At 37.8% G+C, this 20,619-nt stretch overlaps 1 protein-coding gene across 3 annotated transcripts; it reads left to right on the forward strand.

Moving 5' to 3' along the window:
* The first annotated feature begins 3,881 nt into the window (after positions 1 to 3,881).
* On the forward strand, positions 3,882 to 20,535 carry LOC108720808 (potassium voltage-gated channel protein Shaw). Of its 3 annotated transcripts, XM_018445014.1 has the most exons (6): positions 3,882 to 4,420; positions 7,366 to 7,744; positions 8,753 to 8,947; positions 9,489 to 10,536; positions 11,655 to 11,750; positions 19,977 to 20,535. In XM_018445014.1, the coding sequence occupies exons 2-5, from the start codon at positions 7,418 to 7,420 to the stop codon at positions 11,717 to 11,719; spliced, it is 1,635 nt and encodes a 544-aa protein (XP_018300516.1). In that variant the 5' UTR covers positions 3,882 to 4,420; positions 7,366 to 7,417; the 3' UTR covers positions 11,720 to 11,750; positions 19,977 to 20,535. The 3 variants fall into 3 exon arrangements, with proteins under 3 accessions (XP_018300516.1, XP_018300517.1, XP_018300518.1); XM_018445015.1 differs by lacking the exon at positions 11,655 to 11,750; XM_018445016.1 differs by lacking the exons at positions 11,655 to 11,750; positions 19,977 to 20,535 and adding an exon at positions 15,970 to 16,334.
* Positions 20,536 to 20,619: the final 84 nt, after the last annotated feature.

Raw genomic sequence — 20,619 nt, forward strand, 5'->3', positions numbered from 1 at the left:
TCTAAATAAATTAATAATGAACTTAACAGCTCCATCAATCACCACTTGATTAAAAGATATATTATGATTACAGGTATTAATCTGATGAGAGAGAGAGAGAGAGAGAGAGAGAGAAAATCATATATTTTTTACACATAAATTATTTCTAAAATAACTTGCAAATATCTTTTCATATTCATGTAATTTACCGTTTCTTATGACCAAGATTTCAATTGAATTAAACAAAGGGAAGCTTCACTTAAAATGGAAATACATCCAATCAATTTGATAGTAAAATGCATCTTCGGGGATTTGAGAACAAAATACCACTTGTATCTGCTTGCATAGCTATTTATAATACTTTTGTGATGATATCATAAAACAATTAAAATATCGATGAAGAAAATAAGAAAATAGGAACGTTTTATTATCTAATTACGATTCGTAGAAGTGATAAATTATTCATTAAATGTGTTAGATGTGAAATAAAAAAATATCTATACAAAATTTGTAATCAAAGAATAATGACAAAACGAAAATCATTTTCTTCCATTTGAAAATAAAGAAAGTCTTGCCAATTATCAATTGCGGATAATTATATATCTGTATCCACATAATTTATTTATTAAACAATTCTTAATTCTTTTATTCTTTAATAACTTAATTTTTTTAAGGCGATTTGAATCAAACTTCGATTAATTTAATCAACACTCTTTTATTATGTAACATGAATAAAATTACTAGATTATAATCCATAGAATATATATTTAATCTATCGAAAAAAGATTAAGAACAACAAACTATCTTAAATATTTTGCCTTAAACGATTTTGCTGAACTTAACTACCGATTAAATTAATTAGAGTTTGGTCGAAGTCGTCCTTAATAAAGAAAATACCAGAAAATAAGTTTATAAACTTCGACACCGAGTTTGAGAAAGTTCAAAGCGGACAAAAGAAGACGACGCCGACGTCTCGAGATTGTATCGAATATGATCGGTATTATCTATCGGGTTATCGAAACGTTATCGAACGTTAATCTTCACTCGCAGCTAATGGGTGAGTGTCAGGGTTGTTCTCACGGTGTAAATTTGGTACATAACTCGGGAGTAAAGCTGCCACTGAAAAGACAACAGCGCGCAAGCGTAAGCCATCGACCGGTGGAGAAATTCGCTTGAGAGTAGCGACGACCCCACTCGAGAGCAACCCACTCAGCACGACCTCGAGCTATATCTTGCAACCCACACGTGAGACATGACGCGTAAACGCGGCACCTCATGTGCATACGTACAAGCATTGTATTCCTACTTCGTACTTAACAAGTACTTACACATCTTTCTACTTCTCCGACAATTTGTCAATATAAATCATCGTGGCAGGTAAACCTGATTTTTCGAAAAGACTGTTATCATTGGTTAGTTAATGGTCGTTTACTATTATTTGTTAAATTAATTCACATAAATTTCAAAGTTGCATAAAGACAGAAAAAAAGAACACATTTTTACGTATACAAGGTTTACGTTTACATTTGAGAATATTAGAGAAAAATGGGAATCTATTTTGATATTAATCTAAAGATCTTTATGACGTAATTTCCTTATTCTGTCGATTTCGTTTACAATGTTGATTTTTCAAGGAAATGATAGTACTTAGATCTGGAATCTTGTTGATTCACTGAATATTCACCCCAAGAATTTATTTGATATAACATAAATGTGATAAATTTAATATATAAAATGCAATAAAACACATAAAATACAAAATGTGTAATTTAAATATTTCTCTGTATATATTTTTTTGAAAGTTTACATACGTCATTGCCATAGAATTGATTATTTCCTCGGATATTTTAAATGAAATCGTAACTCGAAACTTTAAAAAGTAATACAATATTTACAACCGCGGAATATATCAATTACTTTTCACGTTTTATTTAAAAAAAAAACAGTTTTGTGTGGCTCTCTCTCCAAGAATAAATCAAATATAAGTAAATTACTTATGAGCTTTCGCGATTATTAGTGTAAATAATATATAAAGCGATAAGATATAATTCGCAAAAAATTGGAATGTACTGCAAATTAATTACTTTTGTAATTAATTTTGTTAATAAGTACATACTAATTGCTTGCAAATTATATTTTATCGTCATATAAATATATAATTTACGAACACCTGTGGAGGCTCATATAGACAATTTATTTATATTTATTTCATTTTAATATTTTATTTATAAATAAGGATAATAACAATAAAGACATCTGATTTTAATTGTCTCAGTATCGCTTGATTTATGATACAACGATGGGAATAAATGAAGAGAATTGGCAAATATTTTCCGTTATTCTAGAACAGCTTGTACAGAAGGATAAGAAACGAGCGACTTGTTCTTAAGTTAATGAAACGTGTGAGTAATATGTGATCATTTTTATTATAAATTGAAAAGAATCCAAAAAATCAATCAATATGTTCTTACTATCGATAGCTGTAACCTTCCTTTTACACATTTTTATCGTGCGATGTGTAGTAGAAAAGGTAAAAGGGAAGAAAGGGAACAGATGAGAAAAGAAAAGAAGAATAGGAAGCGAAGAGACAGACGTTTTATGAGCTATAAAAAGCGTAGAACGACAGGGGTAATTCCGATCTTTCCCATGGGTTTTAATCATCTCACAGCGAAAAATCGCAATTTTGTAAAAAGTTAATTCAAAAGGGTAGTAGAAAGAGAATATCTATGTAATCGACTTAAGTCTCATCGAATTTGGAATTAAGTAAAACGAGAACTTTGAATCGCACGATTTTAATCGAGCATAAGACCTTGGGAAAACAGACGGTTAATTTCAAATAGACATATTAAATCGACATATTAAATCATATAAGAGGATTGATATAAAAGGATAATCATAAATTTCACAGGCAAACTTTAATAGTATCTGCAATCCAATAATATCGATTTTTTTAAATTTTACATATGGGAGACTTACATCTATACAGCACACATGCCTAATGAATATTTAATGGAATATCTATTGGATACCCAATCTTTTATTCACATTTGCGGATATTAATTAAATATTGACATTTATTACTACTAAAGAAATATTTTGTATAAAGATAAGACAATTTTTCGCACAAGAATACATGGAAATTATTTTAAAAATTCTTTATTTCGTACAAAGTTTTGTTTTCGAAGAAATGTTATTATTCTTCATTGAAGAAATTTTAAATAAGTGAAATATTATACATCAACTATTACATATGTTATCGTAAATTGTATTGTGTTTTTATTTCTTAATTCTGTACTTTGAATTAGTCATTTCATTATCTAATTTTAATTTATCGAACACATGTTTCAAGTAAACTATCGATTTGCATTACCAAATAATGAGAAGAAAAGTTGCAATATCCAAAGAAATAATAGCTATAGTTAAAAAGTCATCAATCGTAACAAGTTTAAGACCACGCAAAACGAATCACGAGTTTTTCATAAAATACTATACATATATAAATAACTTTTACATTATTTTAACATCTCAACACTAACTATGACTCACATCCTGTCCGTGTATTGTGGAATTCACTGTTATAAAATAACAAACCATAAATAGTATTTGAATTTTTTTTTAAATGACCACGATCGAGAAACGCATTCGTCGAATGCGAAATCCGAGAAGACGGCCGGCTTAACAACTCCGAAGGTAACTTTAAGTCATCGCCTCGGTCACCAACTCGGTCGAACTCGAGGGCCACTTGGACGTGGTCTCGTCTCGACATAACGCGTACGAAACGGATGCGCGCGCTCAATCTCCGCACGCCGTCGCCGTCGTGACGCCAGCCCCCACCTTGGCGACGACGTCGCCGCTGCCGTCCTTCGTCGGCAGAGACGACGTCGCTTTTCGTTCGCGATTTCAGTTCTGTACGCGCGACGAGCCGCAGTCGAGCCACCCTCGGAGGTCCTCGTCATATCCGCTTGTCGGTCGGTCACAGGGACGACGCGAACCGGCGACGATGACGAGCCGTCTATGACGGCATCGGGTGACACCACGATGAAGGCCCGACCATTCCGCCGATGATCTATTCGCGAACACGGCGACGGGGAAAACGCCCTCTGCCTTCACGGCGCGTTCCCTGCCTGACCTGACCTTTCGCTGGAGACAGAGAGAGAGAGAGAGAGAGAGAGAGAGAGAGAGAGAGAGAGAGAAAGGGTTGGGGGTGGGAGAGAGTACGAGAGGAGTCGAGCGAGAGGACTCGTGCTCGTGCGAACGCAGGACGTAGCACGCAGGACAACATAGTGCCTATTGTGCGAGACCGTTTGTCAACTACGGTATACCTTCGCGGAACACCATCGCCATCGTCGCAGCTCGGCGACATGGAGAATACGGGGAATCGGAGCAGTGTCGTCGAGATGTCGCGGAAGATCTCCGAGACATGAAGAGAACGCGACCGAGGGTGGGTATTTTGCCAGTTCCAGAGAAGAGGAGACATTTCAGGAGGATCTCGATGTCGAGGGTCGAGGGAAAGGAACCCTTGCGTGTCCAAGTGGAAACGTGTCAATCACGAGGGTATCCCTTTAGGGATGCTTTGAAAGGGGAAGGAAACACGAACACGCGCCAACCTCATGAGTGTTCAGAATGCGTTTAAGCCCTTAGGGACTGAGTCCTTGTGAATTATCTTGTTCAACCTATGCGTTCGATCCTGCAGCGGGTTGCAAATCATTCTCCTGTTCGGCGCGATCGTTCACGTCACTATTGGGCGCTCATTGAACCAGTCGATTCGCCTGACCTACTCCAGTATTTCCAACATTCGTTCAGTCCGACGTCTTCTCATTGATTTCTCGGATCGCCCGTTTCTCTTTCGATCGGCCGCAGCATCGTCAACCGGCACGATCGCGAATTGGATAATTTCACCGAGTGACCGAGTACAACCAAGTCCAGCGAGCGGTACTCGCGAGATCCCGCGTATCTCACTTCCGCGCGTTGTAGAGTATTAACCGAAAGCGAAGCCAAAAACGGAGCCGCGGGTGGTAATGTCGACCAGCGTACAGGGCGCAATATCGGCCTTTCGTGCACGCAGACTATCGATTCTCGCGCGACAAGGGGCTGGCCGACGCCGCCTGACGCCGCCACCGCCACCGTCACCGTCGTTCCTGACGCTAATTTGTAGCTCGGCCATGGACAAACGCTTCGTTAGGCTCGCCTGTGTGCCAAGAAGGGAAAAACACGCCCTCGAGTTCGCCTCACGGTCGATCATCCGAAATGCCGCTCTCGCTCGTGCACGTGCGAAAATACGTACGGATGACGTCACGGGAATGCGCCCCGACCTCGAAGATTCGATCGGATTTCGTCGTTGCTAGACGTTTCCCGCCGCCACCGCCACCGTTACCGCGACCGCCGGTGGTTGGCGATCAGGGTTGATTTAGAATCGCGTCCATGCGCGTTAATTCGAGGACTCAGGCACGTCGACCTCGGCATCTCCTGATAGCGGCATACCGGAGTCCGACGTGTATCTTTGTATCTGGCAGGTGGTTCGCTCGACGTGACGCATCCCGAGCGCGTGATTTGATAATCGGACAGCTCGACTCTCGTCAGGGACAGTCACGAGCCACATTGTTAGCCTTTATAACCGTTACAACTTTGCAACAGTCGGCATACAAAGCGACAGCGGGATTGAAAAACCGATATACCTGTCCCTTTGATTTCACGCGATGCCTTCTTTATACAGTTCTCCTTTTTTTACGCGGTATAAAAGATTACACGGGCAGAATACGGATCACCTCGTCGAGGTTTTTTCAAACTTGGCTATTTCGAATCGGCGCGAAATCTAAACGTACACGAAAAGGAATACGCTGCTTAAATCGAGAAAGGAGGGGGGGATCCTAATATAATTTTAATAATTTCTTTCTCTATAAATAATTCTTCTTTTAATATAGCTTGTTTTTAGTAGCTTCGTCTTATAATTTAAAATATAATTTGTAACTGTTTGCTATTATAAAATCTAAAAATTTTAATTTATTCCAATTGACAATTACTAACTAACGCGTTGTTTTTTTAAATTATGCGCTAGAGAATATAAAAATAACATTTGTTTATCCTCTCAGATTGGATTTAGAAATGAAAACAGTTTTGGTAAATTGAAATATTATCCTTTTATATTACACGTTCGGTGAATTTATCGATGCAGAGGCGTGCATAATTGGTATGCAGATGTATTGATGTCAAGGGAAGGTTACTTAAAAATGTTCTGCCCGAGAAACGCTCTTACGTATAAATAACGTACAAACTTAACAAAAAGTAATTGATCCGGAAATCTGATAAACGCGAACATATTTACATGAGCGAGATGATTACGATACGTGAAATACTTAAATGTTTTAACGTTTTGTAACTTAAAATCTTTTAAATTCTTTTTATAACTCTTTGTGATATTTTAATCTCGTATATTTTAATCGTAACTGCGTAATTTTTTTATGTTCCATAATGGTAGCTTTAACGTGCCGTGTCCCTGACAGGAATTATTTTTCTCACAGTGTTGCATCGTGAACGCGAGATGAAAAAGTTGAATGAATACAGTTTCTCCCAGAGATACGGAACTTAAAGAGCCGAAGCAATCCTAACGCTAGTATTTGTAAAGCATATATTCCTAAACTATATGATATCGATGTATAAGGGACTTTTAATGAAATGTTAAATGTCATAATTATCATGACAGTAATGTTAAATGTCATAATTATCATGACAGTAATAGAGTAGCTCTCGCATTCCGTTTTGCGTCAGTCTTTGAAATGCAGGATTTGAAGCAGCAATGACACCATTGTGACACTTTCCGTCGGCTACGCCGTGTAATCCAAATGAGATTATATGGATGTCAAAGTAACCGGTCAGTAAAACCGGTGTGATATATTACGATAAAATCATTACGCGTAGAATGCTTCGCTTGATCCTTTTAGGTACTATATCCGCACACATGAACGGATATATTTTAACATGATGGAATAAGATCATAAATTGTACGTTTTACATTTCAATTTGAACTGAGCTACACGGTCAGATATTATTGCAATTCGTGTAAAATGTTAATGAACTATTTATATTTCAACAAAGCAGAAACGCGGATAGTTTGCATTTAATAAATAAAACTCTCTTGTACGTTCGCGTTTTTATTTTACAAATTATATTATGTGATCTACACAAGATTTAAATTAAGATCGATCGGTTCAAAGCTAATTTCTGTTCAAATAAGTTAATTTTCAGTTTAGAAGGGTATAAATTGTATCAGCCTTGATTGAGCTTTAGGAAGGTTAATCGGATAAAATCAATATAAGGTCTACGCGATGGGGAAACGACGGTTTTCCATCTAATTTTAGATGACGCGACGGAAGCGCTAATTGTTTGCAGATCGCATGGGTTTCTTTAAGTCGGGGCCGGCGGTAGCAGAGCCGTGATCAAAATGAACTTGATAAACATGGACGCGGAGAACCGCGTGGTTCTGAACGTGGGCGGAATCCGGCACGAGACGTACAAGGCAACCCTGAAGAAGATCCCGGCGACGAGGCTCTCGAGACTGACCGAGGCCCTCGCCAACTATGACCCGATCCTCAATGAGTACTTCTTTGACAGACACCCGGGTGTCTTCGCCCAGGTACTCAACTACTATCGCACCGGGAAGCTGCACTACCCCACGGATGTATGCGGCCCGCTTTTCGAGGAAGAGCTCGATTTCTGGGGTCTTGATTCGAATCAAGTCGAGCCTTGCTGTTGGATGACCTACACGCAGGTATATCGTGTATAATGTCTGACTGTCGTGCACGTGCCTAATCACGTCTAAGCGTGGCCGCACGCAAAATCAGCGAAACAGACGCGCAAATTTATAATGTGATGTACAGTACGGTATATAGATATAGAGATTAAAAATAAACAAGATACAAGGCCAAGCTGGTAAACTTTTCCAACATATTTAACAGATCAAAATGACGAATAGAAATAGACTTATATTGTAGATATAATATAATTCCTTTGACTCGGAATGATATATCAAATGAAGAAGTTTGTCAGTGATTTATCATATTGTTTGGAAGTACTGTACATCTTTTATTATCACGCTCACAAATGTGCCAGATTTTAATGCATGATATTAACATCTTTTCACCAAAGTGCCTTTAGTTATTACTGTTTTCTTTTTTAATTGCAATTAATTTTAATATTATTTCTAGAATCTACTTACAAGTAAAAAGTAAGGCATCTTATGATATAATTTACTTAAATTGATTCCAATAGAAGGCCATAAGCTCTATACTATAGGATCATTTGTTTGATAATATCTCTAAGATGAAAATGATAAATAAACAATACAAAACGTAACAAAAAGATAGATAAATATTAAGTATTAATGAGAGAATCCATCTCTTTCTATGCATTTTTTTCTGTTATCATCTTAGAGTTTGATAAAAAATGAGGAAATGCGTGATCCAATAGTACATGGTCTAAGAGGATACTGTTAGCAAATAGAACTAGTTTGGATAGAACGATGTGGGATAGACTCAAGTAAGCATACGTGCAACATCGGACAAATCCGCCGGTAAGGCTGATCAAAGCCGAGCAGATATCTTTATCACTCACGCGAGGAGGCACACAACGGCTCGCGTATGCTTTTCACGCGCGCTTTATCTGTCCCAAGGCAAAGCACGAAAGAAAGCACACTCGAGAAAGAGTTTCGCAGGTACGAATAACAATCGTTGTTGCATCTGTCTCTCTTCCCATCCCCTTCGCTCCGACGCCCTTGCAGCACCGGGATACGCAGGAAACGCTGACGGTCCTCGACAGGTTGGACCTCGACACCGAGAGGCCCACCGAAGAGGAACTGGCCAGGAAATTCGGTTTTGAGGAAGCATACTACGAGGGAAGTCTCACGTGGTGGCAGAAGCTCAAACCTCAGATGTGGTCACTTTTCGATGAACCTTATTCCTCCGTTGCAGCTAAGGTACGATTTAAGTATTTTGATATATTACCATTAGGCAAATAATGATAATATTAATTAAAATATTAATTTGAGCGAAATTAAATTTTTTTTTGAAACTATAAAAAATATATTTTTTGTTTATTTTTATTTTCTATAAATTTTAACAAATAAATTATATTTATTATATTTATATATATATCATAAAAAGTTTCCCATAATTCTGAACTTTAACTAACATATCTTACTTTACTAATATACTTACATATCTACATTTAGAGAAAAAAAGCGTTTTTATAGTTTTTACTAATAAAATTCTCGTAACCATTCAGCTTTTCAGTTTTAGCAATAATAAAATAATCTATTTAACTATATTATGTACATTAATTCTACTATAAAACTCGTATATCACCAATATAGTCTTTTTTTCCATGAGTGTACTGTTAATTTTTATTAATATATAAGTAATATATACTTGTTTCTTTTTTATATTATTAAAGTCTTATATTATTAAAGTTTCTGCTACATAACATTTACGAGTTGCTCGTATGTCTGGATTTTTCAGGTAATCAGTATAGTCTCCGTTTTCTTCATCTGCGTTTCGATACTTTCGTTTTGTTTAAAAACCCATCCGGACATGCGAGTGCCGGTGATCGTGAATCGTTCGGTAAAGACTGACAACGTGACGTCCTGGGTGGTAGACAAGACTCGCACCAATGCCCATGATGTCTTCTTTTACATCGAATGCGTCTGTAACGCCTGGTTTACTCTAGAGTTCTTGATACGTATTACCGCGAGCCCGAATCGTTGCGACTTCATCAAGAGCTCGGTGAACCTAATCGACATGGTCGCGACCTTGAGTTTCTACGTCGACCTGGCGCTGCAGCGGTTTGCGGCTCACCTGGAGAACGCCGATATCCTCGAGTTCTTGAGCATCATACGCATAATGAGGTTGTTCAAGCTGACTCGCCACTCCTCGGGCCTGAAGATCCTGATACAGACCTTTCGCGCCTCGGCAAAGGAGCTCACGTTGCTGGTGTTCTTCCTCGTCCTCGGTATTGTCATCTTCGCTAGCCTTGTATACTACGCGGAGCGCACCCAATACAATCCGAAGAACGACTTCAAGAGCATACCCCTTGGTTTGTGGTGGGCCCTGGTGACGATGACGACCGTCGGTTATGGGGACATGGTGCCGAAAACGTATATCGGGATGTTCGTCGGCGCGCTCTGCGCATTGGCCGGTGTCCTCACGATCGCCCTGCCGGTGCCCGTGATCGTTAGCAACTTTGCGATGTATTACAGTCACACGCAGGCGCGAGCCAAACTACCGAAGAAGAGACGCCGTGTATTACCAGTCGAACAACCACGTGTGAGGGCACCCGGCGCGCCGCCCGGCGTGGCCGGCGGACCCGGGACCGTCGGGCCCCCGGGCTGCGGTCAGCAAATGTCACATTTGCAGTCCAGCGGGGGCACGGTTACCTCTGGGCCCCACGGCCTCAGCATGGGTCAAACGCCCGGCGTCGGATGCACTGGTGGCGGCCAAGGACCGCAGAACCGGAGAATGAATGCCATTAAGACGAATCATCCGAAGGATCCGTTCGCCACGAAAACAGGTAACTCGAAGGCGTTCAATCATTGAGCTGTTTTGCACGATTCGTGAGCTCGACTTTTACTTAACTCATTAGTCCACGTGATACGTAATGGGAAGGTATATGGTACAAAATTTAAAAAAATATATATATGTTGTAATTGGAATATAATTTAAACTGCAGCTTGAGAATTCTCTTTTATATTTTTGAGTCACTTACGAGTCTGAACAATAATGTAACAAGCTAAACTGTGAAAAATTAATTCGATAAATAACTGAATTCGGAACACGCACGTTTACAGATTATCATATTCGTTTGTGCCGAGTTTTATATCTTACCCTTGTTCACGAAAGACCAAATCACGCGATGAATTTTACTTCAACTTTTAGATTATCTGAAAATTATTCCGAAGGCAAAATTAATCCGATTGTTTTAAAATTCGTATCAATAGTTATTCGTACAGATTGGAACGACGCGAGTTAAATGACAAAAATAGCTCATCATAGAAAATTAACGAAAACCATAATTTACGAAATTCTTAATTGCAAAAGAAATCTGATTGCATTCGTTTTTCACTTGTATCTAGATAATCTCTTGTATATACGACGAGTTTAAATTTCGCGTGTTTAATAAATACTTATGCCGTGACACACATAAAATGAACTTGCAGTAGAACGTGCGTAGATTCATACTTGCATATACATTTAGCATAATTAACAAATACACATACGAGCAAGTATAAAATAAAGCGCGAGATTCAGGTTATTAAATATCATTTATTTTTCTAATGTGCTCTACTTAATTTCCATTTTATAAATTTCTACTTTATAAAAATCGCAAGCAATAATTCAAAATAATAACAAAGTCTTGGAAACGCGCAATGATAATACTTACGATAAATGTCATTTACGTAAGAAAGAAATCTCAATATTTTTAAAAACGATATGCAAAAATGAAAAAGAATTATTGGCATAAATGATACGGGGTCGTTTTGAGTTCGCGAAGTGCGTCGGAAGATCGACAAGAACGGCAAACTCGACAGAACTAGCCGAGATCGCGATTTCGTGATTTTCAAGCGTCGATCGAACCGGCCAATCTCTAGTGTCTCTTTTTCTTTTTTTTTCTCGTATGGTGGGTTGCAGAGGAAGACCGGAGGAATTGTAACCTACGAACCAACGGGACCAAGAGAGCCGGAGGTTTGGATTAACCATTTGCGGTCGTAGCGTGCTCAGACATGGGTATCTCTCACAACTGGTCGGAATTATTTTGGAGCGAACGACGCGGCGTGTATACACCTATAATCAAAGATTGTCCTGTAAAATCCCGTAAATTCCATTAGGCATGCTTTGGCAAGGGAAAAAAGAAAAATGTAAAAACGATACCTCGCTGCATCGAAGCATCACGACTTCCGTTGCCCATTTTCAACGGCTAGGCAAAAAATAAACACTGCCGGCGAAGCGTGGCGGCTGAGACCCGACAACCGGAACGGTAAAAAAAATTTTTGCGGCGGCTGTCACCATATATACGACCGCAAAGGGTATATCTATTATTTATCTGGAATGTAGAATTAATAGAAACGGTAGAGAAACACTTTCGAAGCTCTGCGCCCCTAAGAGAAGGGATTTAACCCATCCGGGGACACTGTGCTCGGCGGTTGTACCCGCGTTTTAATCTTAATTCTACATTTCAAATATTATTATATATATACCGTCGGGATGAAGAGGTGAATACGAGAGGAATCTCTCGGCGGTTATACCACGAGCCATCTATTGATCTAAATAAGCAAATTGTGTAGAAAGTCAAGGAGAACTTGTGTAGCAAATAGAGAACTTTCCTCCTTCCTTCGCTTCATAATTTGTATTTTTTAATATTCATAAAAGAGATAATACATTTCATTAATAGCAAATAAATCAATCGATATATTGACACTATATATCGTTCATAATCGAAGAATTTTCTCAAGGAATTCTATGTAGATTATTTTTCCCTTTATGCTTGATATATAGTGAACGCTATTTAAATTTATAATTTCTATTAGAGAAATTTTGTATTTTTATAATTTATTATTCCATCTGCTTTTCTCTTGAATATTTACTACAAAAATGACGTAATCTCTTTTCGAGTGTTTCTTAGCTAAACAATATTCGCGTTAATTATAAGTAATTTCGACTAAATATTATTACGAATACCAGTTAGGCGGATTTTTATATAGAGACGCAAAAATGTCTTCAATATTTATTCCTATTTGCTTTTTCTCTTCTTCCTTTCTCAGATTTGATCGTTAATTTCATCTCGTTCCGAGTATAGCGATTAATACGCAAATGTAAAACGAAAATATCCCACAAGAGTGCAGCCGAATGTCTTATACCGTCCACCAGACCACCGTGTTTGTGACTCACGTAAACATCGCATCACCCATTGCTTCTAAATTTAAGATAGTTGGTGATCTAAGATACATTGTGGCAAAGGATATGCTGCGCACAGTAGAAACGGGGACGTAAACTTTATTACCTTCGAAGCTATATACGTTTCCATTGTCGATATCATCACTCGGTCTATACACATTACCTCGATTAAAAGAAAAAAATCGATTACTCATCGTGGAAGAACCTCGTTCTATCTTCCAGCGATCGTCTATATCGCGCGCCTACATTATTTCTATCGTTAGCGCCATTCTCGTGGAAACTCGTGTAAACGGTAAATCGAATAAACGACAGTGGAAATTGCATCCCTGCATTGCAGCTCGTTTTATATAGCAAAAGAGATACCGATAGATGCACCGTATCTTTTGGTACACCACCGTCGTAGATTTTCACACCCGTGAACGTACGACTGTTGTTCACTGCACGTTTAGCATCGGCTGTGTTTTGCCCGATCCTATGATCCGCGTTCTCATCGCATATTTAGCGATATAAGTGTGGCTGTCTAATTCCCATCAATGTCGATTAATTTTTGACATTGTACATGGACTTTATATCGGACAAAATTTGAAATTCACGCAGCCACGTTCAGTAATGCGGCGTTAAATGAATGGTGAAAATGTGGACACGATGCACGTCGTTATTGACTATATGAGAATCTCGATATATAAAAGCGAATCGGACGGCCACTTTTGGTGGTAAATGCGGTGAGGGTGCGGATCTATAATCACTTTTGCGCACCGTGAATATCGCCGGGACCAATCCATGAGCTCCTCCCTCCGCAGTATTCGAGATATCGTTTGTAATATCAGTGAAAAAGAACAGCTCCCTGTTCTTGTCCCTCGCGCGCGGAGTTATAGTACAGCTCCTCTAATAGCAGCGAAGGAAGAGCATGTCTTTCCGCGTTATACATATATATCTGTTGTGCCTGGGAACAGGGGGTAGAAGGAATTGCAGGAAGGGACGACAAAAGCATATCATATAGGCACACGTGCGATCGAGTGTACGGATCTCGCGAACAGTCGGCGGACGCTCTATAGACAATCATCATTTCTCCGACAGAATTAATCGTCTAGTTAACGCGTTTCCGTTTTTTTTTTCTTTTCTTTTTTTGGATGACTCAAAATGAGACAGCCGTTCTCTTTTGGACCAAAATTGCGATCGGTTGATAACATCTCACAAATTCAATAACGACCATATCTAAACATTCGTATTGTCGATTTTTATTTCATTTGATTCATTGCACATCTCGACATGATATAAAAATCATTATCAATACTAGCACACATATTGAAACTAAAAAAAATCTTTTAAGAGACTTTAGAGCTGTTGGATTTATATTCTTTGTGCGTTGCAAATTTAATTATTAAACCGTGTTGGTTTAGCATGTTGGTTTACTCGAATAATATTACATAATACAATAATACCACAATTATCTCTCCACATAGATTAATATAGCTGTATTATTGGTATATGTTACAGTTCTGATATTTTATTACGCACAATCGTAACGTTGCTTTTATATATTGAAATGCATATACATTTACTTCTGTAATTAAGTTTTGTATGGCGCTACCAAACGCATTTGTAGATCAGTACTCGATTTTACTTTTATAAATTATTATTTTCTATTTTGGTGACTAAACATTTAGGAGCTTTTCCTTGTCATCGTATTTTTGGCTTTACGAATCTTGTCCCTTAATATTTGTCTGCTTAAAATGCAATGATGACATTAGTTGATAAGATAATTTTTTTAATTCAGGAATGCACGCACAAATTTCTACGCGTGTCATTTTACAATAAATACATTACTGCCCGATATATACATTTGCATGTAATTTTTAGTTTCTTAAGCTACATACTAAATCCGTTCATAGTAACCAGAAAGATTGATGTATTGTTGAAGGAAGAAATTAATCAGACGACGCGAAATAAATGACCCGTCGCGTAAAGTAACTCAATTGCATTCACAGAGAAACTATGTATACAGTTGTACGTTATTATAAAAAGAAAATGTATTTAGACTTTTAGACGGATGATAAAAATTATTCATATTATTAGAAAAGTGAATACTATCGACGGATATGGAAATTGAATAAATAATAAATTCATCGTGCAAATTAGATTAATATGAAAAGTTGGCAGCAAATTAATATTTAAATAATTTCGCAGAGATCAAGTTGATACAGATATTTAATTAAACTATGGGAACTCTTAAACTCTTTATAGATATCCACGCAAACAGAAAATTTATTTTCCTTGCACAAACATGATTGATTGAGTAATAACATTTAGAAAACGTTACATGAAGCTTTACTCAATGTTTTCTCAATCTTTTTTCAGTATTATAATTACAAATATGTCAATTCGGAATTATGATAACAATTTGATATATCTTGAATATAAATATAATTTTTTTCAATTGTAAAAAGAGAGAGCTATACTTTTAAATTTAATGAGTTAGTAAAATTTCATGTTTTTCTAAATTACTTTGTGTACATACTTTGACTATTTTAATATTCTATAAATATATATTCTATAATTCTATATTTTTTATAAATAATCAATATTACGAAAGCAAATAAATGATAATTTCTTCTTCTTAACGGCTCAATTATTATCCGATACCTGATGTTTAAACCTTTTTAGCTAATTCAATTGTTTAATCGCTATAAAAGAAACGCACACGAACACATCACGAGTAAACCTTCATTTTTCGCATAAAATATAAAAATCGGAAAGAAGTTTCCGATATTCCAAACCGTTTCGGAGATATTTGCGCTTTACACTTTTTGCGAAGTCTACATAGTATTCTTACGTCACTCCCGTTAGTCACGCCTAATAAGGAATATGAATAATTTGTTGATGGAAGACCGTTTTCTATATTTACCCTCATTTATGTGCGGTGCTATCGGCTTGAGTTTGCTCGCTGCTCACAATTGCCCCGATTCTTTGTGCCTTAAAGACTGGATTTCCTATCCAGGGTTGCACCGACCATGCATTGGCTGTGTTACGTCTTTACCACTTTAATCATTAGGGACTATACACGGTCTATGCTGTGGTCATGCTGTCCACGCAGTTGCTATGTTGAACAACTCTGAAGGAGATGTACAGGAAAATTAATACTTGTGTAGTCCTCGACACAATATGTCAATAAACAAGTCCAAATACCATCGGATCACTGCATCTTATTATAGTATCGATTTTTGTCATACTGTTTCAAATCGGATTTTTTAAACGCGTGTTTTTTTAACTCCTTGTTCTAATTCGAAAGATATGTCTGAACATGAGGCTTGTTCTTTTTGGCTGAACTTTTGCACCAGTTCATCTTTCTTCCTTTTCTTTCCAGGAGGAAAAAAGAGGAGGAAAGATGGACTGGTGCAAAAGTTCAGCCAAAAAGAACAGGCCACATATGTACTTGTATTTATTTAAAAAATTAAATAAATCTTAAAACTTATAGAAGCTATAATTTTGAAAGTATTTAAATTTTAGTGCCTAGAGAGCGTAGAATATATTTTGTGGTATCATTTATTTCACCACTTTGTGCCTATCTAAAATGTTACGCATACACGTAAAAACGATAGAATGGTATACATTCAGAACGTGTGTCTCAAGAATCATGTTTGAAACGAGAAGCAATAGAACGATGTAAGTGCAATCCACGTGTAAATTGAGACAGGTGCAAATGGGTGTTTGCATATTATTTAAATGGAAGTAACACGTCTGCAATTTCCTGTGACATACAGAGCACCGCGGGTACAGAGCCCCCCGTTATGCAGCCCTGTAAATGGAAGCCAGCCATAATTCGACCCTGACTAGACTATATATCCCGTATCGGCGATACGAGTACGTCCACGCACACATACGTTATATTTCACGGAATGCTCGCATGCATGTTGCAATATTCAACGCTGTTGACTCGAAATAAGAGAGCGGGAAAACGCGCGAGGCTTGCGTTAGATCAATGCCGAAGATTCCAAATGTCCCTTCTTTTCTTCGCGGTCCGACCGGGAGAAACATTTGGATTCGAATACAATGTACGCGTACAATGTACGTGTACAATGTACAATGTTTTCGGGAACGCTATTCCGAGTCGTACTTGTAACGTTCGGCTGATACTTTCGGCTTTCTTCCGTGATAAATATCTCGAACCAATAAGTCTCAACGTGATGTTTGTAAATTGTCCGATGCAGCAATTTGTGCCGAATTTTGCGGGAATATATTCAAAAAGGAAAGCATTGGCGTTCGATCCAAAGTGCGATCTTCGTTTTACTGCATTCAAAGAAAAACATAATGGTAGCAACTATAATAGGCTTTCTACAATAAGCCACTACCTAAGCAAGTCTTAAGCCGTAAGAAATTGATCAATCACAATCTAATGTGAGAAGAATACTCGACTATAATTGTTCAATTTCTTACCTAAGCTTAAGACTCAAGCTTAGGTAATAGCTTATTGTAAAAAGCCCGCATAAAGATGAGAACTTGTACAAGTTTTCCATGCAGAATTAATGTACATAATTAAATAAACAGCTTTACAGTTACAATAACTACGTACAATAATTCTACGTATAAAAAACTTGTGTAACTATCACTTTTATAGTTGCTACCACTATATCTTTTTTTCTGAGTACGAATGAATAATAGAGCTGAAAGTTAAGGTGAAGTCGAGTGAAATATAATATAGAGTAATACGAATGACGTCTCTTCTTCGATAAATGATAATCGCGCGTAGAATCATCGATCAATTTACGAATTACAGTCGTTTCCCCTACCTTAAATGACCCAGTAAAACGACCAGAAATGGGCGAGGGGAAGGGGGAAGGAGAAAAAAAGAAAATGCATATCGGCGGCGGGTACAATGAGCACGCACGCACAACAGTTTTTAAGGGGAGAAAGCGAGTGTGTATGTGCGATCCGCACACATTGTTGCTCTAGTGCTGCATCATTGGTAGCGACGTCTTATGGTACCTACTCATTTCGTGACGGCCAGTAACGTTAGCATAATTAATTACAGTAATGTACGTTTGCCGCTTGCGGTTTTACCATCGCGTTCGCTCCTTGTTTTTATTTACGTTGACAGCGGGATTGCCGGGTGGCCAGACTTTTTCTTTTTTTTCCTCCTCGCGAAAATGTTTTCTGATTCTTCCTGACGCACGTACCCTCGATATCCTCGCTTTTAACATCGAGCGTCCCACTTTAAAGCCTGGCGCAAGCGGGTTCTACGATAACGCGATGTGCTAACGCCACGGCTAATCGAAATTGATTAATGATTATTGATTATCCATTTGCCGACTCGTTACAAACGCGTTAAATTTATTTTCGCTACGTGTTTACTCACGTGCTGTTACTTTCCATTTAATGTTACGTATTCTGTGCCAATTTGACCCAGAACGAAAGACCCGATTTCTTTCGCATTACTATTAAATCCAAGAATCGTTTGCGGTCTGAAAAGAAAAATCTGGCAATCCTGATCGACTTTGGGGCTCTCGTTATCATTCCGTAAGCGTTTTCCGTTGGTTTCGTTGCTGTTCAGGATCAAGGGTAAAAGTCCGGTTTTCTAATATCAGATTTTCTAATACGTAGAATTCGGTTAATATATCGATAGCGGGATGTGCAGGTTACGCGGATACAAATTGAGTTTTATACATCCGGACATCCGAATTTTCTCTGGATGCGATTCGGATATCCGTCGGATAATTGATAATTCCGGATAACCGTAGAAGTTTCATATATCCCAACGGACATTTCAGATATGTGACAACTTCTCAGATTCTTTGATAACTCTCGCTACAAGCATGTAAAGATAAACAAAAAAGAAAGTCTCGTATCGAAAAAGACTTTCATGTTATACGTAGATAAATTTTTTAAACTTCGGAAAAACATACCGGAGATTACCGAACATCCGAATCTCTCGTCAAATTCGCCTTGAACCTATCTTGAATCTTTTATCGGATATTCCACAAAATATCTCGAGGGTCGATATCGTACTGTCAACTATCGTTTGCTTGAGTCTCGCGTTACCTGCGCATACCGCCACGAATTGTACATTGCTCCGTTGTATCGCTCGACGATGTAAATACAACGACGAACGTCCGACAATTCTTCGGGAACACATAGCTCAATCGGATGCATGGGGTACTTAATCGTTTTGAAGATAGATCCGTCGAACGTTAATTGCTCGTTATGAAATTATTGTTGGACATTTTTGTTGAACATTTCAGCTGATACATCATTTATAGGCTTTCTACGATAAGCCATTGACTGCATTTAGTAGAAAAAGCAGCTTTGCAACACTGTTGTAAAATTCTTGAATATGATTGATTTATACACTCAGATCCAGTGAGGAACTAAAAGCAAAACTAATCATATTAAAGAATTTTACAACAGTTGCAAAGCTGTTTTTTTTTTGCTGAAAGCAGTCATTATCTAAGCTGTAAGTCTTAAGTCGTAAGAAATTGAATAGTCCGGATCTACAATAGATGCTTTAAGCCGTAAGTCGTAAGAAATTGACCAATTACAATCATATGCGAGGAGAATAATTGATTATGATTCGTCCATTTTTTGTGGCTTAAGGCTTAGAAACCTACTATAGATCCGGGCTTAATCATGGTCGATTATTGTTCTCACATGCGATTGTAATTGATCAATTTTTTACAGCTTAAGATTTAAAGTTTAGGTAATACATGGCTTATTGTAGAAAGCCTATTATATGTGATGCATTTTACATGTGACAGCCGTAAAATAAAAATACTCATTTGAATAAGAAAAAAATAGAAACAAACCCCTTTTTTTACGTCGTATATTGTTATTTATTTAAACTTAACTCCCGTGTAAGTTTATTCGAAATATATGGCCTCAGCACTTCGCGGATTAAATGCCCCACGGACATCCGAAAAATTGTAGAGTATTATAGGACAGAAACATGTGCCCCCGCACTAAGTGACCGTACACAGTGACACACGTAATCACGTACATATTTGCATACACGTTCGTCGCGACCACCGCCCTCTCTTATGCTACTTAACGGTCCTTTTGACTTCGTAGGTAGATACGTATGATTTCGAATTATACGACAGCGACGTCGCCGACGACGACATCGAAGTAACCGCTGCAGTTCACCACTGTCGTCGAATTGTCTCCATTATATTATCGCTAATTTTCTTATCGTTATCATTATGAATTACGAATTATAATTATTATACACGACGTATATATATAGATATATGCGAAATAGCTTGTATAAAAGAAAGACTAATGCGATCTTGACTTCTTCGGAGGCAAGATGACGAGCGCACGTTTCTTCTAGAAGAGCAATTCGAGGTGATGTTGTCATCGTCGACATTATTGTATTAACGACATTATAATTTATTCTTGTAACGTCATTACCGTTATCGCTAATGATTGCCGTGATTGTCGTCGGCGCCTTCCGCAGCGGAAGCTACCATCGTACATACATTATATATAAATAATCGTTCTACCGCTAATCTCGCGTTTGGGAAATCTCGACGTGAGAAATCGGTGCCCCGTGATTAATACACTGCGTATTGTAGCCGATGATCGTGACGGGTAATCGAATAAGAGAAAAAAAAGAAGCGGGACACAAAGGCGAATTATATGTATATATATATGTATATATTTATATATATATATGTATATATACATATATACATATGTCACTATATCGAGA

This window comes from Mycetomoellerius zeteki, unplaced genomic scaffold (assembly GCF_001594055.1).
Source record: "Mycetomoellerius zeteki isolate Tzet28-1 unplaced genomic scaffold, Tzet1.0 scaffold155, whole genome shotgun sequence".
Lineage (NCBI taxonomy): Eukaryota > Metazoa > Arthropoda > Insecta > Hymenoptera > Formicidae > Mycetomoellerius > Mycetomoellerius zeteki.

Bases quoted from the DNA above. Each gene is read 5' to 3' on its own strand.
- LOC108720808 (XM_018445016.1), top strand. From the start codon at position 7,418: ATGAACTTGATAAACATGGACGCGGAGAACCGCGTGGTTCTGAACGTG. The intron at 8,948-9,488 runs GTACGATTTAAG...TGGATTTTTCAG, and splicing joins ATTCCTCCGTTGCAGCTAAG to GTAATCAGTATAGTCTCCGT. The intron at 10,537-15,969 runs GTAACTCGAAGG...TTTAATCATTAG, and splicing joins TCCGTTCGCCACGAAAACAG to GGACTATACACGGTCTATGC.